We start from the raw sequence: 18,634 nt of genomic DNA on the forward strand, positions 1-18,634 counted from the left end.
TTATTATTAATTTGTTTAACTTTGCATTATTCTGTTCTCGGCTCTTTGGTCAGCACTTGCTGTTTTAAAGCTTTACAGATAAAGTTGGCTTGGTAGCAAAAATATGGAGAGATCATGTTCGCCATGTCCAAATTTCTCTCTGGAAAGGAGAAGTGTATGTAAAATGCCTGTTTTTCTGCCTTATTTGTCTGCATCAACTATGTTCAGCTGCTCTCAACTCAAACTAAGAAGCCCCAAAGTATAAGCCCGTGTTTATAAGATTGAAAGCTGCAGTCAGCTGAGACTGAAGAAGTCACCTGTGACGAAACGTTTCTCCCACAAAATGCTACGTCCAGGTGAACACAATCAACTTTTGGAGAAGCCCAAAGTAGGTTTTAGTTTAAATATGGGACCAAATACTCACACTAAGAAGCTGCTGGTAGTGAGTCTTTGCAGACTAAAGTTGGTAAAATGTTATCTGCTCCACAGCTAAGCCAAAATGTTGGAGACCCCAGAAGTGTGTTACCAGTCCAGAGACTTGAGGGCCATTTGGCCCTTTATTTGGTGGAATTTAGAGGTAAAGTTTTTGTCTCCATCCTTCCTGCTCACAGATTGTAAAGCTGAACCGTGATATTAATTCTGCTGCTTTCTCGCACAGCTATGTGGGACGATGTCCGGTCATCTGTGCTGACACTTTCTGTCTTACCGCTCTTCCAGTCTCCATCTCCTTCTCCTTCTTCAGGAACTCCACGGCCTGCAGGATGGCACGGTAGTCATGGATTCCATGTTCCCGCAGGATCCTCTCATAGTCTTTGGGGTCGTGACCTCTAAGCAGCTCTACAATGTTGACCTCTTCTTCTTTCTTGGGACTCTTCTGCTTGGAAGGAGTCCTGAAAATAGAAAATACACGATCAGATTTTTCTCTGCAGCAGATATCTCCCAGATGTTTGCTCTTCTGTTTCCTTTAGGCTTTGATAAAAGAGTCATTGCACAGAAAAGAATTTCACACTGCCACCATATCTTAATGCCTTACTTCTTGAGCCTCGTTCTTAAGTCTCCCACTTCTCCCATGTCCTCCTTTTTGGTCACCTCCATATCAGCGCCACTCTCAATTTCTCCATGTTTGTTGGTGGCAACACATCTGTAATGACCAGAATCAGACTTGGTCACTTCTCTGATCTGCAGTTTGGCATCCTGGCCCTTGTGCTCAATGGAGATTCGACCACCGGGGGTGATCTGTCTCCATTTGCCCTTCATCCACTTCACACTGGGGATTGGGTCACCTCCAATCTTGGCGATAAAGGTTGCAGTACCCTCTGCCAAAATCAGAAATACACAAAGTTAGTTCAAAATGGAAACCTCTAGAGATAATGAATGAAAGCAAAAAGAGCCTTGGCTCCTCGTGCTTACTCTCTGTGACAGAAACATTTTGGGGTTCCTCGATGAAGAACAGATTGTCGAGCCTTTTGACCGGGGCGGCTGCAGCCGGGGCAGCAGCCTCAGCGGGTGTGGCCTTGGCACCTTTATCTGAAAGGATTTGAAAGAGAGTTAAATGTTGTGAAACACATAACCAGCAGAAAGAAATAAACACTGCATTTCTCATAAAACTACTTTAAAAACAAAGTTTTGTAGTAATGTTGGTTTAGCGTCACTGCAGTAAACTTTTTCCACCGTGCAGTGGAGAGACAAGATGTGTTCATTACACAAAACTGGAACCACAGATTGATTACCTTTTACAGTGACTTTAGACTTGCAGAAGTCAGTGCCATTTGCATTGCTGGCCTTGCACAGGTAATCTCCAGCATCCGTCTTTGACACCTGGCTGATCTCCAGATTGGCCGTTCCACCAACAAATGAGATTTTGGTGTTTCCGCTGGACACGAGCTCTCTCCTGTCCTTCATCCACTGGATGGTTATTGGAGTAAAGCCGGTGACGTGGCACTGGAGGCTCAGCTTCTCCCCTTCACCCACAGTCACTGGTTCCAGAGGAACATCAAATTTGGGAGCCTGGCCAGTCTCTGGAGAAGTGGTGCAAGAACCGACAGGATGACTACAAATACTCACCTTTCAAACAGTGAACTGTTCAACTGAAGCTCATCCAAAATCTGGATGGATGCTAGCAAAACAAGTCACTGTATTTCATTCTGAAAACAGTCATAATTTTACCCAAATATAGTAAAATATTACCCAAACATTACTTTAATACAATGAAAGTGTCAGGTTTTAATCTTTAGTGCCATAAGAACATCCTGTAGAGTCACATCAGCTTTAGCTGCATGGATGAAAAGGATCAAACCCTAAATGACAGAGTCCTACCTGTTACTGTGAGAGAAACGTTACAAGAAGCTTTGCCAGCTTCATTGGAGGCCTCGCAGGTGTAAACACCACCGTCAGAGCCCGTGGAGCCTCTGACACACAGCACGGCCATGTTGTTTTTGAAGCTGATATCATATTTGTCCGAGGCGCGGATCTCACTGTTGTCCTTGTACCAGGAGACGGTCAGAGGTTGAGAGCCGGACACGCGGCCCTCGATCTTTACGGTCTTACCCACTGAATCCACCATGGACTCCGAAGGCTTCCTGGTGAAGTTTGGAGGAACTTTGCGCTCTGTTAGTGGGGAAGAAAATAAGAACGAAAATCATGCCATGCAGTGGCATTGGACGTTTGAGATTCCAATTTAAGAGTTCAGGCCACTGGGCCTTTACCACAGCTTCAGGAAAACAGTCTGGCACAGCACACGAGACAACATACAAACAACACAAAAGCAAAGAAATACTAAACATCAGAGATTCTGACCAAAAATCTCCTGTCTATGAAAAAGACCATTATCTGACCACTACAGCGTTGGTTTCAGGCATCTCTCAAAGCTTAGTAAATCCTTATTTCAAGACCTACAAAATGCAGAGCCAGCCACTGAAAACACCCTAAAATATCATCCTGGTTATTCCTGGCAAGCACAAGATCACAGGACGTCAAATTTATTTCCATAGCACTTTTAAAACAACAGCTGGTCACCAAAGTGCTGAACATCTAAAAGAAAAGTCAAATGGCATAAAAAGATGACGAAAGACAACAGAATTTAAGAAAGTAAATATAAATCGAGAAGATCTGAGTAAGAAATAGCACAAAAGTAATCAGAACTTATTCTGGTTTAAAAGAGAATAAGAGGGTTTTCAGGTGGGTTTTGAGAGTGTCTAATGTCCCACAGTTTAGGTGAAGCCACAGCCAAGGGCCAATCTCTGTGCTGCAATCTGAACCTCGGGAAATGTAGGTGCATTTGGTCCGCAGACCACAGGAAACAGCTACATTCAACAGCATCAGTAATTAGAAGGATATCTGGGAATCAGACAAAGGAAACGTGTCGGTTCGTGCACCACCTTTTCTGACATGACTGGCATCTATGAATTATTCACTTACTCATGTTACATAAACATGGGAATTGTCCTCTGAGTGTTTCAAGTATATCTTCAGTCTCAACATCATGCCAGGCAAGCTGGTTCTGAGAAACAATGGTTTGGTTCACGCTTCCCCTGTTATGCTGCCATCTAATAATAATAGGTGATGGAGGTTATGAAATATTGGAGATAAACTAAGATCAGTTTTTAGACCTCGATGACTAAATACTGTGTTCCTAAACAACAGCGGGTCCCGGCTGCTCTTTTGCAGTACTTGTCTGAAAGGTGTATGTCTGTGAAGGTTCTCAGGCATCCAGGTCATCGTAGTCAAAGGAGCTTGGAAAGAAAAGCGTCTGGACTTCTTTAAGTTACTTGAAGACGTTTCACCTCTCATCCGAGAAGCTTCTTCAGTTCTAAGTTCAAATGGTGGAGAGTCCCAGATATAAACCTAGTGGGAGTTTCCCCCCACAGAGGGACAAAAGGACCCCCTGATGATCCTCTAATCGCCTGAGCCAAGGTGGTTTGAAAGAGGAGTGAAAGAAGCATCTATGTCCACTGTGAGCGACCATCTTTGAACAGAGGCGGGGCTTACGACACCAACTCTCTGCCATCTATAATCCAGTTTTGAGATCCCTCCCCAGACGCCTTAACGCCCACTCACATCCTGGGCCATCTGACCTCAGGAATTCGCATGATAAGGTGGAGCCAGGTTTCACAATGAACACACCCGAAACTCTGGCTGATTGGGACCCACACCCAGTTTCACACCTTGGCTCAGGCGATTAGAGGATCATCAGGGGGTCCTTTTGTCCCTCTGTGGGGGGAAACTCCCACTAGGTTTATATCTGGGACTCTTCACCATTTGACCTTAGAACTGAAGAAGCTTCTCGGATGAGAGCTGAAATGTCTTCAAGCAACTTAAAGAAGTCCAGACGCTTTTCTTTGCAAGCTCCTTTGACTGTCTGAAAGGTGGGAAACCTCTAAATATGAACCTGGATTAAAGCTTGCTGCTGACTTTTAAGATTCCTCGTAACTCAACAAAACAGCTCGAAAAATGTCTTTAAAATATTGACAGTCACACCAGGCTTCATTCATTCTTCATTAATGTAGAAAAATGAAGTAGTGAACGTGAGCATCACCTTTCACAGTCACGCTACAGCTGGTGGAGGCTGAACCAACCCGGTTCTCGGCCTTGCAGATATATTCACCGTGATCAGACTTGGTAGATTTGAACAGTTGCAAAGTGGCAACGCCATCTGCAAAGTCCATTGAGCAACTGTTGGACTTGCGCAGCTTTCCATCCTCTTTAAACCAGGCGACAGAGATCACAGGAGTTCCTGCAATCCTGCACTCTAAGGTCACCGCCTCACCCATAGTTACCTCCACTGGCTCCAGCTTGTCAACAAAGTATGGTGGTTCTAAAGTGTGACATCAGGGTGGTTTAGTTTAAGTACAGATGTGTAAACATACAAATGAAAAATGTGTTTAAAAAAATGGCCAAATTAATGAATGTATGGTCATAAGTCACCATAAGAAAAACAGAGGGATCCACATTTACATGCACAACCAATCATTTTACCTAGGATTGTAACTTGTGCTTCACATTTGTCACTTCCAGCTCCATTGTCTATCTCACAATAGTATCTACCAGCTGCCTCCATCCTTTCAGAGTTCAGAACCTCCAGGATGCAAGAGGTGTCTGTGGTGATCATATTGTGCAGATAAGAGGCTTGGATGAGTTTACCATCCTTTTCCCAGGTTACATTTACAGTTGGGGTTCCAGCATATGCGACCTCGAGCCTCAGAGGCTTGTTCTTTTCAATGGAAATGTCCCTCAGCCTCTTCACAAAGTGGACTGGCTCTGAGAGGGGTAAGTCCACCGTCAGTTAAATAAAAATCAGTGCATGAATTGTAAGACGGGCATATATAATGCTAACAAACCTTTTACAAACAGAAAAACTGAGCAGCTCTCCTTTCCTGCATCATTAACGATCTGGCAGGTGTACTCTCCTGCATGAGACTTTTCAACCTTATGAAGCACCAGCGTGGCGACGTCGTCCTTCAGGGAGATCTCGCAGCCTCTCCCGTGCTGCATTTCCTTGGCTCCCCTGAACCATTTGACCTTTATGGGAATGCTGCCTTTCACTTTAGCCAAGAAAGACACACTTTGGCCAGGCAACGTTTCTCGAGCCTCGGGCGTTTCAGAAAAAGATGGTGGTTCTGATTTCCAATAAAAAGATTCAAATAAAAAAGATTTGTTGTAACCAAACTTCTGATCCTGGCTGAGGAAACCATGTTTAAAATATTCTGGTCTCTGGATTACTGACCTGTCACATTCATTGAAGCACTTGTCTCACTGGCTCCTGCAGCGTTCACAGCTTTACATGTGTATTTGCCAGAATCTGACGTCTTAATCACTGGAATTCTCAGCGTGCGCACATTATCCATGCTGCTAATGTCATAGTTTGGCCCACTGTTTATCTCTTGGCCATTATGGAACCAGGAAGTTGTTAAAGGAGTAGAACCGGTAATCTTACACTCCATCTCACCAGGCTTACCCACAACAAGGTGGGTATCTCTCAGCTTCTTTATGAAACTCGGTGGAATCAACTTATCTATTGTAAAGAAACAATAACATGGAGAGCTGATTGCTTATAAAAAGAAGAAGACAAGAAGAAGACAAGCTCACAAATCGGCAGCGAACACAAAAAACACAAACCTGAGACTGTGAGCTTAATTTTGCAAGAGGATGTTCCAACGTGGTTCGTAACCTGTAGTGTGTATTCTCCGGCATCTGCTTTGTCAGCAGACAGAATCTTCAGGGTGGCAAGCTGCTTTTTGAAGCTCAGATGATACTTTGCATTAGCTGAGAGCTCTTTGTTGCCCTTGAACCATGTAGTTTTCAGTTCTGGTGAGCCACATACTGTTACCTCAAGAGATACAGTTTCTCCTGACTTCACATTCAACAGCTCCGGGCTTTCCACGATAGCAGCAGGTTCTAAAGATTATGCAAGAACGCATTAGGCTAAAGAAATCCTGGTAATTAATTGCAATGGTAATGCAATTAACTTTGGAGTTCTACAAACCTAGAACCGTCACTTGAGAGACCGACTCGACCGCTCCACAGTCGTTCCTCAGCTGGCAGGTGTATTTACCAGCTGTGGTTGAGTCAGCCTGGGGCACTACGAGAGCAACCACATTGTTTTCAAAGGTGATCCTCCTGTTGTCATCTTCTCTGAGAATATGATCTTTGTCCTGAACCCAAGACACAGTCAGTGGCTCCGAGCCGTGCACGGTAGCTGTCAGCGTCAGCTGCTGACCGAGTCTCACTGACCGATCGACCAGTTTCTCCACAAACACTGGTGGTTCTGAACAGTGATGGAAAGATCACAGATGAGGAGAGGTGATCGCACGTGGCCAAGCTTTGAGGAAATGACCACTAATATCACACTAACCTTTCAGAGTAATGACAGTCTGGCACGATTTACTTCCTACATTGTTCGACGCCCTGCACTCATAAAGCCCGGCGTCATCTTGCTCCAGCTTTATAATATGAAGTGTAGCAAAGCTGCCCACATTGACCATCTTGCATTTTCTATCCTCCTTTAGTGGCCTGTTGTCTTTGTACCAGTTAACCTGGAAGGGTGGGGTGCCAGACATCTCACAATGCAGACTAGCATCTTTGCCTTTTATGCCCTCCACAGGGCTTGGAGTTTTAACAAAGGAGGGGGACTCTAGAAAATACAATGAGATATATTAACAGATGAAGCATTCATGAAGACGTAACACGAAGCAAGCAGTTCATCCGGACAGTTTCAACCAATAGAAATACTGTGGAGGGTTAAACAGAAAAAGAAAAGCTCATGATGAGAGTCCTAATATTCATGATAGGAGAGTAGGTTACATCGTGTTCCCCAACATACTGGAAGACAAATTTGATTTTGAAGAAAAAAGACATGATTGCAGAAAGAAACAGCGAATCCAAGCTTCCAACACAGGGAATTATCCTTTTCCTCATGCAACATATGTTCAGAGGAGGCAAAATCCACAAGCCAAGTCTCCACTCAAAAGCTGACCTTGAACTGTGAGAACGCTGCTGCAGCTTGCACTGCCAGCATCATTATGAGCCTCACAAGAGTAAACTCCGTTATCGTCAAATGTTGCATTGGAGATCTGGAGGTATGCAGTTGAGTCAACACACATTGTTTTATAGTTGCCTCCATCAGTTATCTGTTGGTCATTTTTGTACCAGCATATTCTCAGAGACTGTACACTGGTGACCTTGCATTCAAAGCAGTGTCCCTCGTACTGTTTCACAGACGTAGTGGGAGGCAGTTTCAGGACAAACTGAGGTGGTTCTGCAAAGTAAGAAAAATATCAAGTTACTATCCTCAGCATAAAGTAGCACTTGAGCAGTAATGGGACGGATGGAGGATGCAGACACATGACTGGCTGCTGTGGCAGGGGACTCTGAAAATAACACAGATATTTCTGGAAGGCAATAAAGCAAAGAAAAGACACATGAAGACAGGGAAGAGCTGTGAAAAATGGAGAAAAAAGATGGAGTTAAATGCACGGCGATGATGGTGGACAAAAAAAGAATAGTCCAACCTTTCACCAGTAACTGTGCCGCACTTTTCGCCGTGCCTGCTTCGTTGCTAACTTGGCAGGAATAAATCCCAGACTGCAGAGTGCCCACTGAGCAGAGCTCTACAGAGGAGGAATATTTCTCCAGTCTAACTCTGCACGATGGCCCAGTGATGAGTTCGATGCCATCCTTGAACCATTTCACCATAAACGGAGACGTCCCTTCAAAGACACTTTTGAAGAATACGTCAGACTTGGGAATAACAGCCTGAGACTCAAGCTCATCTATGAATCTTGGCGGCACTAAAACCAACAGAGAAGAATGATGATGATATGTGACTAAGAGCCCGTGAGCTGATAAACCCATAAACTTTGAATGCTAACCTTTAGCTGTGAGGACTCCACTGCACACACAGCTGCCTGCTTTGTTGGTAACTTTGCAGGAGTACTCTCCTGTGTCAACACTCCCAGTAAGTTTTAACTCCAGCAAGACTCTATTTTCAGTGTGTACAAGTTTGTACTTGGAGCTCTCTGTAATCTTTTGTTTCCCTTTGCTCCATTCAACAGTCAGAGGAAGCGAACCGGTTACTCTGCACTCCATGGTCACCACTGAACCCATGATTCCTTGAATGTTTGTTAATTTCTTAATGAATGTGGGAGGAATCAACTCTTCTGTTTAAAATGATAGCAGAAGATAATTAATGTCAGAGAAAACCTTCAAATATCCGTGTCTTCTATTTGTACTGTGGTAAATACACATGTAAAGCTGTAAACCAAGAGTGAAAGGTGTCTACCAACCCAAAACAACCAGCTTCACTTTACATCTGCAAGTCCCAACTGCATTTTGGGCTTCAAACATGTACTCTCCACCGTCTTCCAGCTGAGAGGACATTATGTTAAGTCTACTGAGGTTGCCCCCATAGCAGAGATTATGCTTTCTGCTCGAATGGAGCTCGTTGCCATCTTTGATCCATCTCACACTTATATGAGGAGTTCCAGCTACCCTGCATTCAAAGCTAACTGGATCTCCACAAGTCACTTTAACAACCTCCGGTTTCTCTTCAATCGTTGGTGGTTCTAAGATGCCAAAAAGAGAAGAAGTAAATGTACTTCTTGGTGTAGTTGGAAATCAGCCTAATATTAGATAAACTGCTTGAAGTAAATGTACCTTGCACAGTCAGTGTTGCTGAACACACATCTTGCCCAGCCTCATTTACAACATGGCAGGTATATTTCCCCCTGTGAATAGCCTCACAAGCAAGAACCCTGAGAGTGGCCTCTTTGTTCTGGAAAATTTGCTTGATCTTCGGATCATCTTGGATCCAGTTTTCATCTTTTTTCCATAGCACAGAGAGTGGCAGGGGCCCTTCCACAGAGCAACGAAACACTGCAGCATCTCCCACAACAGCGGAGACACTCTTTATCTTCTCAATAAACTTTGGAGGCACTAACAGGGAGAAGACACTGTTGTAATACCAGAGCATATATAACACATTGAGTGTGGAGTCATCGATAAAACCAACCTTTCAGAGACAACACCACCGAGCCAGAGCAGCTCCCAACCTCATTGGCTACCACGCACTGGTAGGTGCCCACATCATCCACGTCGCAGTCCTGGATTTTTAAGCCCACATTTTCACTATCAACAATAATGTACTTTTGGCTGGATAAAATTGCCTTTTTATCTTTAGACCACGTGACACTGAACGGAGCACTTCCTGCAACTTTGCTAGCAAACGCTGCCGTGGAACCTTTAACGACTTCCAGAGATGATAGCTCTTCAACAAATGACGGAGGCTCTGAAAATAACAAAGCAAAGCGCTCTAAAGAAACCTTTGGATCAATTAAAAATAATAACATACAGAACTTAGCATTCAACTTGATCTTAATTTTCACATAAACAGAGAAAAGAAAACCAACCTTTCACTACAAGCTCAAAAATGCAACTCTCTGTGCCTGCTTCGTTGGAGGCCTCACAGAAGTATTTCCCGCTGTCTTGTTGACTAACTACACAAACCTCTAAAACGGCAACAGAGGTAAAAAATGATATCTTGTATTTGAGGCTTTGGCGAATCTGAACTCCATCTTTGAACCATTTCATGGAGATCTCTGGGGTACCAGCAACCTTACACTCAAACACCTTGCTGCCTCCGACACTCACTAATGACACCGCTTCAGGTTTTTCAGTGAAAAATGGGGGCTCTGAAATAAATACATGAAGAAGCGACTTAAAGACGGTCATCATTTTCAAAGTGAAGAAAAGGATGAAGCTCCAATATTAACCTTTTACAAAGAGCGCTGCCTTGCATGAAGCGGAGCCCACAGCGTTCTGAACTTCACAGACATACTCTCCAGAGTCAGAGGTTTTGGCAGAGAAGAGCTCTAGGGAGCTTGAAGTGTTGTCTTTGATTACAGAGCACTTGGCACTCGGAAGGATTTCTTTTTTGTTTTTAAACCATTTGATGGCGAGCGGAGGTGTGCCAGAGACACGAAGAGTAAACCTAACCTTTGATCCAGGCAACGCATTCTTGGAGTCCGGTTTTTCAAGAATGCGTGGTGCTTCTGTTGGTGGAAAAACCCCAAAATGCTGTCATACAACACAAGTCTGTAAAAAACTGAAAAAATACTGATGATGCATGAGATCAAACCTTTAACACACAAACTCCCGGAGCACTGGGCAGATCCTGCCTCGTTTTCAGCCACACAAGTGTAGCTCCCACTGTCTCTACTGTCGAGACAGCCGATTTCCAGGAAAGCAACATTTTCGAAAAACGTGCATTTATATTTTTGACAAGTCTGGATCTCTGTTTCATCTTTGTACCACTGTATCGTCATCGGCAGAGAACCAGACACGAGGCACTCTAGATGAGCACACGATCCTTTTATACCTTCAGTCTCTGTCAGCTTCCTTGTGAAGGACGGTTTAATAATCTGATCTATTACATACAAGTTGAAAAAAACATTGTCAGGGTGACTGTAGAAAGAACTGCAAACAGATTCAACAAAGCTTTGGGCAAACCGACCTAAGACTGTGACTGATGCGTCACAGGAACTGTGCCCAGCAACATTTGAAACTTCGACAGTGTAGTCACCGCCGTCGCTCTTCTCTGTTTTTATCATCTTGAGCACAGAGCTCGTGTCTGTGCTCTGTATTCTGTATCTCTGTCCTGACGGCAGCTCCTTTCCCGCCTTAAGCCATCTGACCTTCAGCGGTTTAGTGCCTGAAAACCTGCATTCAAGTCTGGCTGGGTCGCCATGGGTTACACTGATGGACTTTGGGTGCTCTGAAATACTTGCTGGCTCTGCGATAACAAAATGATTCAAAGGTAACTTAGTTTTGATCACTGCGCTGCATGCGACAGATGAAGCGGCGAGCTCGACACAAAGGCAAAAGCGGACGATTGAGACCCACGAACATCGTACAAACCTGTCACTATGAGCACCGCGGCACATCTCTGGGTCCCGGCTTTATTCTGCGCCTGACAGACATATTTCCCGCCATGTGACAACTGAGCATTTTTCAAATTCAACATGGCACTTTTGGTTTCACAGGACATCTTAAAATGCTCGTCTTCCGTAAGCTCACGATCGTCCTTGATCCAGGACAAAGTCATGGGAAGTGACCCAGACAACATACACTTCATGGAGATTTCAGAGCCCACAATACAGGACATATCCTTTAGTCTTTGAACAAATGATGGTGGTTCTAGTGAGAAAACACATATGTTGTCATCATTCACAGGCAGTCTAAATGAAACTGAAATCCTAAACCTTTGCAATGAAAGTGGACGCATGCAGCGAGGCAAACTCTCCCGCCACAAACCTTTTAGAGAAATCTGGCAAGAGCAAGATGTCTCCCCAACATCGTTTGAAACAGTGCACTTGTACGTTCCTTCGTCTCCGGCCTCACAGTGTGAGATCTGAAGAGTGATTGTATCATTTTCCACGCTGATTTTATGTCTTTTGTCATTTCTGATCAGCTTATCGTTGAGGAAGCAGCTTATTTCAAATGGAGGGGAACCTGAAACGATTGCTTCCAAGATAATCTCAGACTCCGTAACAAGCTCAGCTGATTCAAAAGGCCTCACAAACAATGGAGGCTCTACAAAACAGAGAATAAAATTACATTTACAGGCATGAAGAAATAATTCTAGTCTGATGTGGGAAGTCTGGTCCACAGAGTTCATTTAGCCTTTAAACTCTAGTTTCTAGGTTTTCTGAGTAACAGTGAACCTGTAGCAGACAGTGGTTTTTAAATGACTGGTAATCCTTGGGTTACAGGTAATGTGTCATGGGTTTATTTCTTTAGACCATCTGCTGAGGCAAAGGGCCAACGCACCCTCATAAAACATGGACATTTCAGAGCATTTGAATAACCTGCTTGGCTCTTTATTTTTGATTTATAGGGTTAGCATGGCACGGCATATTCAAAACACAAGTTCACACTGTCAGTTAATGCAGTCTGTCCATTAAACATCTGTACGAAAAGGTCAGCTGTTAATAACATGGCTGACAACCAGTTACACCAACAGTCAGGCCAGAAACCCCTCCTAGCTTCTTACAAATATACTGTTTCTGGGAGTCTCTGCTTTGATGGAGAGTAACTAAACCCTGCACTGACGTCCATATAATGCATGCAGCACCGAACATGTGAGAAACCCATGTGGACCAGACTTTAGATGGAAACAAATGTAAAGTTTGAGGACAGCAACAAGAGTAAAATCAATTAGCAAGTTTCACAAACTAAACCTAGATGAAGACCTGCGTCTTGAACCAGGTTTAATCTTGGTGTTGGAAACGGAGTCTTTGACCGGTGAAGAGTGAACCAACCTTTCACTGTTACTGAGCTGCTGCACTGCTCCCTGCCGGCCTCGCTGGATGCCACACAGACGTAATCTGCACTATCCTCTACAGAGCAACTCTCAACCTCCAGAGTGGCCAACGAGCCGTCGAAGGTCATGTTGTGTCTGCGGTCTGAAACCATTTCTGAGCCATTTTTAAACCATGTGACAGTAATAACAGGAGTGCCCTGCACTTTGCAGGACAACTCCAGAGGTTGTCCTGTTTTCAGCAGCTTTGAAGGTTCAAGCTTCATCGTAAATGTTGGGGCTTCTGTAAATCAAGAGTAACAATTATAGATGCGATAAAGAGGTTAATTAAAGGAAAACAGCTTTTTAACACTTTTTAAAGAAAGAACGAAAGCAGCAGCTTTTCTGCACCTTTTATGAAGAGCGCTGCAGTACAGTCAACCTTCCCAGTGTCGTTGGATACTTGGCATGTGTATTTGGCAGAGTCACTGGGTTTCACAGAATGAAGTTCCAGGGAGCTGGAAGAGGAGTCTTTCTTTATGAAATACTTTCCCCCAGTGAAAATCTCTTTCTCCTCTCTGAACCATTTAACGGTAAGTGGAGCCGATCCCGTAAAGTCAGACTTTAAGACAACGTGTGATCCCGGGGATGCATCAAGAGATTCAGGTTTCGAGGTAAAGGCTGGAGGTTCTGGAGGCATTTGGGAAGAAATACAGCAGATCAGTTCACACCCTGTCACTAAGCCTGTGCTGATCTCTAATGGCTACTGCTTAACTTGAGGTAATGCAGCTTCTCTGACCTTTGATGGAAAGAGTACCACTGGTTTCTTTTTCTCCAGCATCATTAGAAGCTTTGCATGTATAAACTCCACCATCGCTCTGATCCAGGCCAGTTATTGTCACAGAGGCTGTACTCTCACTGAAATCAAGCTTATATTTTGCATCGCTGTGGATTTCTTTATTGTCTTTGTACCAAGACAGAGCCATCGGCTGAGATCCAGCAAGCCTGCAATCCAACGTGATATTACTGCCAATGCTCCCATTCACTTTCTTTAGAGTTTTGGTGAAGGACGGGGGAACTGCACGATCTGTGTAGGGAAGTATATCAAACATATTACAAGCTCCACTTGTGCTGATCGGACAAATTGATATTAATGATGTTTTATTGACTAAAACCGACCTATAACTGTAACCGAGCACGTGCACTCATCTTTTCCAACTTTATTGGACACTTCCATCTTGTACTCGGAAGTGTCACCTTTATCTGCTGCGAGAATCTTTAAAATGGCAGTGTTCTCCTTAACTGCTATTTTATATTTACGACCACCGATCATCTCCTTGCCGTCTTTGAACCATTTCACTTTGAGTTCAGGGCTTCCAGAGACGGTGCACTCCAGCGTGGCAGAGTCGCCTGCAGTCACGCTGATGGAGGCTGCTTTCTCTAAAATCCGAGCAGGTTCTAAAACACATTGAATTTTACACTTAACAAACAGTTAGATCTGAACTCTGAAGACATTTGTAATGGGAATGTTTTCTAACCTTGAATAGTTAAGATAGCTTCACATTTTTGCTGTCCTGCCTCATTTTCAGCGAGACAAGTATACTTCCCACCATGCTTCAGCTCAACAGATGAGAAGGAAACACTAGCGATGTTGTTCACAAAGGACATTTTGATGTTGGGATCATCATCTCTGAGGAGCTCAGAGTCTTTCATCCATTTAATGGTGATGGGAACTGAACCTTTCAGGGTTCCCTGTAATTTCACTGTATTTCCCAAAACTGCTGTAGCGCTCTCAATCCTCTTTGAGAACACAGGTGGCTCTGAAACAACACGATTGGTATCATAATGTCAACACCTGCCAGACTGTGGGACGCTGTAATGAAAGTCCTTTTTTACACCACTAACCTTTTTGTTTAAGTACTGACTTTGAGGTTGCTGACCCAACCTCGTTGGATACGACACATTCGTATTCACCAGTATCAGCGCTCTCAAAGGACTGGATCTCCAGAGAGGCCAGTGATCCCTGTGACACTATGCTGTACTTCTTATCTGAGGACAGGCGTTTCTTATTCTTTTTCCAAGACACTTCGAGCGGTGCAGAGCCTGCAATCTCACACTCCAGCACAGCTACCGACCCTCTGACTGCCTCGGTGGACAGTAACTCCTTTCTGAATGACGGAGGTTCTAAAGGGAACATACAGTTCGGTTATATGTGTTTTTGCACAGACTTGGGCCTTTTGTTGCCAAAAACTCGACACACCTTTCACTGTTACTTTAATGCTGCAGCTTTCACACCCGCACTCATTGAGAACCTCACAGGTGTAGTTTCCACTGTCAGTCAACAGGACATCGTGTATCTCGAGAGTGGCGACACCGTCCTTCAGACCGACAGCGTGTCTGCCACCAGTGGACAGCTCACTGTTATTCAAGAACCAGGTGCTGTGGAGTTCGGGAGATCCTTTGACGGTGCACTGCAGGCGAGCGGTGCTGCCCTGCTTCCAAATTGTTGTGGCTTCCAGCCGCTTTACAAAGACGGGTGGCTCTGCAGAGGTGTGTGGTTAACAAAAAGCTATTGTGAAGTCAAAGACTGCATTTAAAAACAGCAACCACGCAATGAAAGAGGAGAGATTTAAGTCGCTGTCTATCATCTAAAATGGACACCAGAGAATTGAACTGTGTTAACTTCCAGGACTGCAGATTTGCAAAAGTTACAAATGCTGCAGTTTCCCTGAAACTTAACTAGATAGCTCTTACCTTGTACCTTCACCGTGGTGGAGCAAGACGCACTGCCGGCTTCGTTTGCCACTGTACACACATAATTTCCACAATCTTTCAGTGTGGTCTTTAGGATATCAAGAGTAACTGTCTTATCCTCAAACAACAGTTTATAGTCGGGAGACTGGTGGACTTTTCTGCCATCTCTGGTCCAGCTGACAGTTACTCCAGTGTCCTCATCCACCTGACACTCAAGGTGCAGAGCAGCTCCGACCACAGCGGCGACTGAAGCCAGGGGCCTTACAAAGTTGGGTTTATCGATAACACACAGCTCCGTGTGGCACTCAGCTGTCCCAGCTTTGTTAGATACCTTGCACACATAAAGCCCGCTGTCAGCTGCCTCAACACTGGGTATCTCAAGAGTGTGCTTATTCTTTTCACAAGAGCTCTGGTAGTGTGCGGGCACTTTGGGTAAGGCCTGGTTGTCTTTAAGCCAGACAACATTCAGAGGAGCAGTTCCTGCTATTACACACTGCATTACAGCCCTCTTTCCAACATACACAGTCTGAGGGTCAGGCTTACTTATAAAGACAGGAGGAAATTGTTCTACAGGGATTAAGAAGAAGAGAAACAAATCAGTGTTAATAAGTTTTACCTTAACCGAAATCAAACCAACAGGGCAAGAAACAATTGCACAAACAAAACGCCAGCACAAAGACGAAAACGCGCCATTCATCCCCTCGGAGGGGAATGAAAACAACATGAGTTCCAAACTCAACCAGCCAAGAAGAAGGAAAAATGCACTGCTCTTACCTGTGACACCGAGGGAGGCGGAGCATTCATCACTGCCGTGCTGATTGGACGCCTTGCAGGTGTATTCGCCACTGTCATCCTTGGTTGTCCTCAGAAGCTCCAGGGAGGAAGCGCTGAAGCGACTGATAATCCTGCACTTTTCACCCTCTTTGATGGGGTGTCCATCTTTGAACCACTTGAAGCTCACGTTTGGAGCGTCCTCAGTTTCACATTCAAACTTGGCAGAGCTGCCGATGTTTATCTCCACTGGGACGATTCTGTTCCTGAACACAGGCTTCACTGTGTTTGCAAAAGAGAGAAAAAGGCAACAAGAACATGTGAATATACAGCAGGTGCTGAAATGACACAAAAATTAGTGTTTGTACTGGAGACGGTGATGAAGTGAACCTGGGACGGAAAGCGACACACAAAGTTATGGTGGGATGAAAGTGGAGGAGAAAAAATGAACAGGCTGAAGTGATGAACAGGAAGTCTGTGACGACAAAAGGAGAGAAGGCATGCAAACATGAATGATTAAAGGCATGTGGTCAAAGGAGACTGCTTGGCTGTGAAGGTTGTAGAGGAGTAGATGGAGTGGGATGTGATCATGTCACTGCTGTCTGCTGAAAGCCTCAAAGTCCAAATGCTTTTCTTTTGAAAAAAACTGCACGCCAGGTGTCTCGAAGGTAAATGAGCTGTGGGCTGGCAGCGTCCTCTCATTGGACGGCCACCTTAGTGTTGAAGTGGAACAAGAAAAGCAAACAAGCAAACTCCCACAAATACTTCTGAAAATGTTTGTTTTTCAAATTTCAAATATTTTATAACGAGACGTTTTTTCCTCACTAATTGTGTTTATTTCGTAGTTCAATGAGGCGTCACTGGTCTGTCTGCCCACACACGTGGCAGCACTTCTGCTATCATTGTGTTCGTATTTAACAAAGTAAAAATGCAGACATAAGTGCACACGTTCGTCAGTTTTACAGGCCGTGACTTTGGGACCCCTGCTGTAAGCCATTTTCAGTTCTGCCTTGGTGCTCATTTCCTAAACTTTGAGTTTTGGTTGAGGTTTGCAGACAGCAGACGTTCACCACAGCGTGAAGTAGGGCTGCTCGATTATGGCAAAAATGATAATCACGATTATTTTCACTGAAACTGAGATCTCGATTATTTGACGATATTTATTTAACCCTTTAAGACCTACCATAGAACCAAGTCCGCCAGAGCTTATATTATTATTTTTTTTACATGCTGTAGTGCCATTGGGAGCATTTCAAGTTGCTATACAACTGTTATAGCCCATATTTTAATAATATGTCTGCATTAAGTCCATAGTAACGACATAAATTGCAAAAAAGTGCAATAAACTCCAAAAAAATTGACAATTTAAGAGGTTTATCCCTCAAAACTTTAAATACAAAAAAGTTGCAAAAAATAGTTTCCCACCACAGGAAATTTATCTTGAGTGTCTTCATAGTTTTATTTTGGAGATACAGCAGTTTTTATATACTGCAGGAAAAGCAAAAAAACCAATCCTATGATGCAAATTTGCAAAGAAAACAGCAGGTGCATCAAAATAAAATATTTCCAGCAGTGCAATTCGAGTTCTAAGCATCCCAGCAACTATTCAGAAAAGTCAAACATGACCTATAAAAACACCAGTATAGGCTTTTAAGGCCTACAAGTAAAAAAAATACATTTTCCGTGAAAATGACGTCACTTCCTGTTTCGGGCAGGAAATGACGTACATGCGATGGTTCGCGTTGACGTCTTGTTCAATGTGGGAAGTGTTACGAACAGCTGATCGGATCTGCAAAGTGTGTTTCTGGAATATTATGTTTTTGTTCCTGCAAGAGCTTTTTATGCAATTTTTGCAAAACTTTATGTGGAAGGAAACCGTGACCGAGGACAAGCTGATGGCATAAGATGTAAGTACAACTCCTCCGGTTTCATATGCAAAAAAAATTATTGTGCTAGCTTACACGGTTCCGGTTCTACAGGGATTTAAAAATAGTTACACAAAACGGAGCGTGCTGCTCTGACCGGCTTTAAAGGGTTAACAATTACAATGTGTTGAATAATGACTTTGAAAAATAATAATAAATAGTGCAAATACTGATAACAGTGCAAATGTTTGCAATATAAGAAACAAATGAAAAATGTAAACATCTATGTTTAGTGAACTTTGCAGTGTTGCTCTGTGGTGCAGCTACGACACCGTAGCAAAGTTTACACACTGTGTCTACTTGATCCACGTCTGACTGAACCCATAATGTTTCCACACCACTGAAGTTTTTTTTACCTCTTTTCAACCAACGGCAGTCACTCTCCTCTCCATATAACTTCTGCTTAGCTTTCCGA

At 43.8% G+C, this 18,634-nt stretch overlaps 1 protein-coding gene across 1 annotated transcript in view; it reads right to left on the reverse strand.

The window, feature by feature from the left end:
* Nucleotides 1-18,634, reverse strand: part of LOC147312152 (titin-like) — a 175,449-nt gene that overhangs the window by 124,468 nt on the left and 32,347 nt on the right. Inside the window, exons 43-75 of the mRNA XM_086267313.1 lie at nucleotides 16,298-16,576; nucleotides 15,524-16,090; nucleotides 15,030-15,311; nucleotides 14,675-14,953; nucleotides 14,308-14,589; nucleotides 13,949-14,227; nucleotides 13,569-13,856; nucleotides 13,181-13,459; nucleotides 12,792-13,073; nucleotides 11,785-12,063; nucleotides 11,389-11,667; nucleotides 10,985-11,263; nucleotides 10,610-10,897; nucleotides 10,245-10,523; nucleotides 9,882-10,163; nucleotides 9,485-9,760; nucleotides 9,130-9,408; nucleotides 8,760-9,038; nucleotides 8,346-8,633; nucleotides 7,986-8,264; nucleotides 7,451-7,732; nucleotides 6,830-7,108; nucleotides 6,461-6,742; nucleotides 6,094-6,372; nucleotides 5,702-5,989; nucleotides 5,316-5,594; nucleotides 4,954-5,235; nucleotides 4,514-4,792; nucleotides 2,296-2,586; nucleotides 1,710-1,997; nucleotides 1,390-1,506; nucleotides 1,013-1,295; nucleotides 686-869 (exon numbers count right to left, since the gene is read on the reverse strand). Coding sequence (XP_086123439.1) covers nucleotides 686-869; nucleotides 1,013-1,295; nucleotides 1,390-1,506; nucleotides 1,710-1,997; nucleotides 2,296-2,586; nucleotides 4,514-4,792; nucleotides 4,954-5,235; nucleotides 5,316-5,594; nucleotides 5,702-5,989; nucleotides 6,094-6,372; nucleotides 6,461-6,742; nucleotides 6,830-7,108; nucleotides 7,451-7,732; nucleotides 7,986-8,264; nucleotides 8,346-8,633; nucleotides 8,760-9,038; nucleotides 9,130-9,408; nucleotides 9,485-9,760; nucleotides 9,882-10,163; nucleotides 10,245-10,523; nucleotides 10,610-10,897; nucleotides 10,985-11,263; nucleotides 11,389-11,667; nucleotides 11,785-12,063; nucleotides 12,792-13,073; nucleotides 13,181-13,459; nucleotides 13,569-13,856; nucleotides 13,949-14,227; nucleotides 14,308-14,589; nucleotides 14,675-14,953; nucleotides 15,030-15,311; nucleotides 15,524-16,090; nucleotides 16,298-16,576 — 9,317 coding nt within the window. The remainder of the gene's footprint in view (nucleotides 1-685; nucleotides 870-1,012; nucleotides 1,296-1,389; nucleotides 1,507-1,709; nucleotides 1,998-2,295; nucleotides 2,587-4,513; nucleotides 4,793-4,953; nucleotides 5,236-5,315; nucleotides 5,595-5,701; nucleotides 5,990-6,093; nucleotides 6,373-6,460; nucleotides 6,743-6,829; nucleotides 7,109-7,450; nucleotides 7,733-7,985; nucleotides 8,265-8,345; nucleotides 8,634-8,759; nucleotides 9,039-9,129; nucleotides 9,409-9,484; nucleotides 9,761-9,881; nucleotides 10,164-10,244; nucleotides 10,524-10,609; nucleotides 10,898-10,984; nucleotides 11,264-11,388; nucleotides 11,668-11,784; nucleotides 12,064-12,791; nucleotides 13,074-13,180; nucleotides 13,460-13,568; nucleotides 13,857-13,948; nucleotides 14,228-14,307; nucleotides 14,590-14,674; nucleotides 14,954-15,029; nucleotides 15,312-15,523; nucleotides 16,091-16,297; nucleotides 16,577-18,634) is intronic.

The sequence above is a fragment of the Aulonocara sp. 'chitande type north' Nkhata Bay genome, linkage group LG16, assembly GCF_057382095.1.
Source record: "Aulonocara sp. 'chitande type north' Nkhata Bay isolate Kocher_YH1m ecotype deep benthic linkage group LG16, A_spYH_male_GT1.1, whole genome shotgun sequence".
NCBI lineage: Eukaryota > Metazoa > Chordata > Actinopteri > Cichliformes > Cichlidae > Aulonocara > Aulonocara sp. 'chitande type north' Nkhata Bay.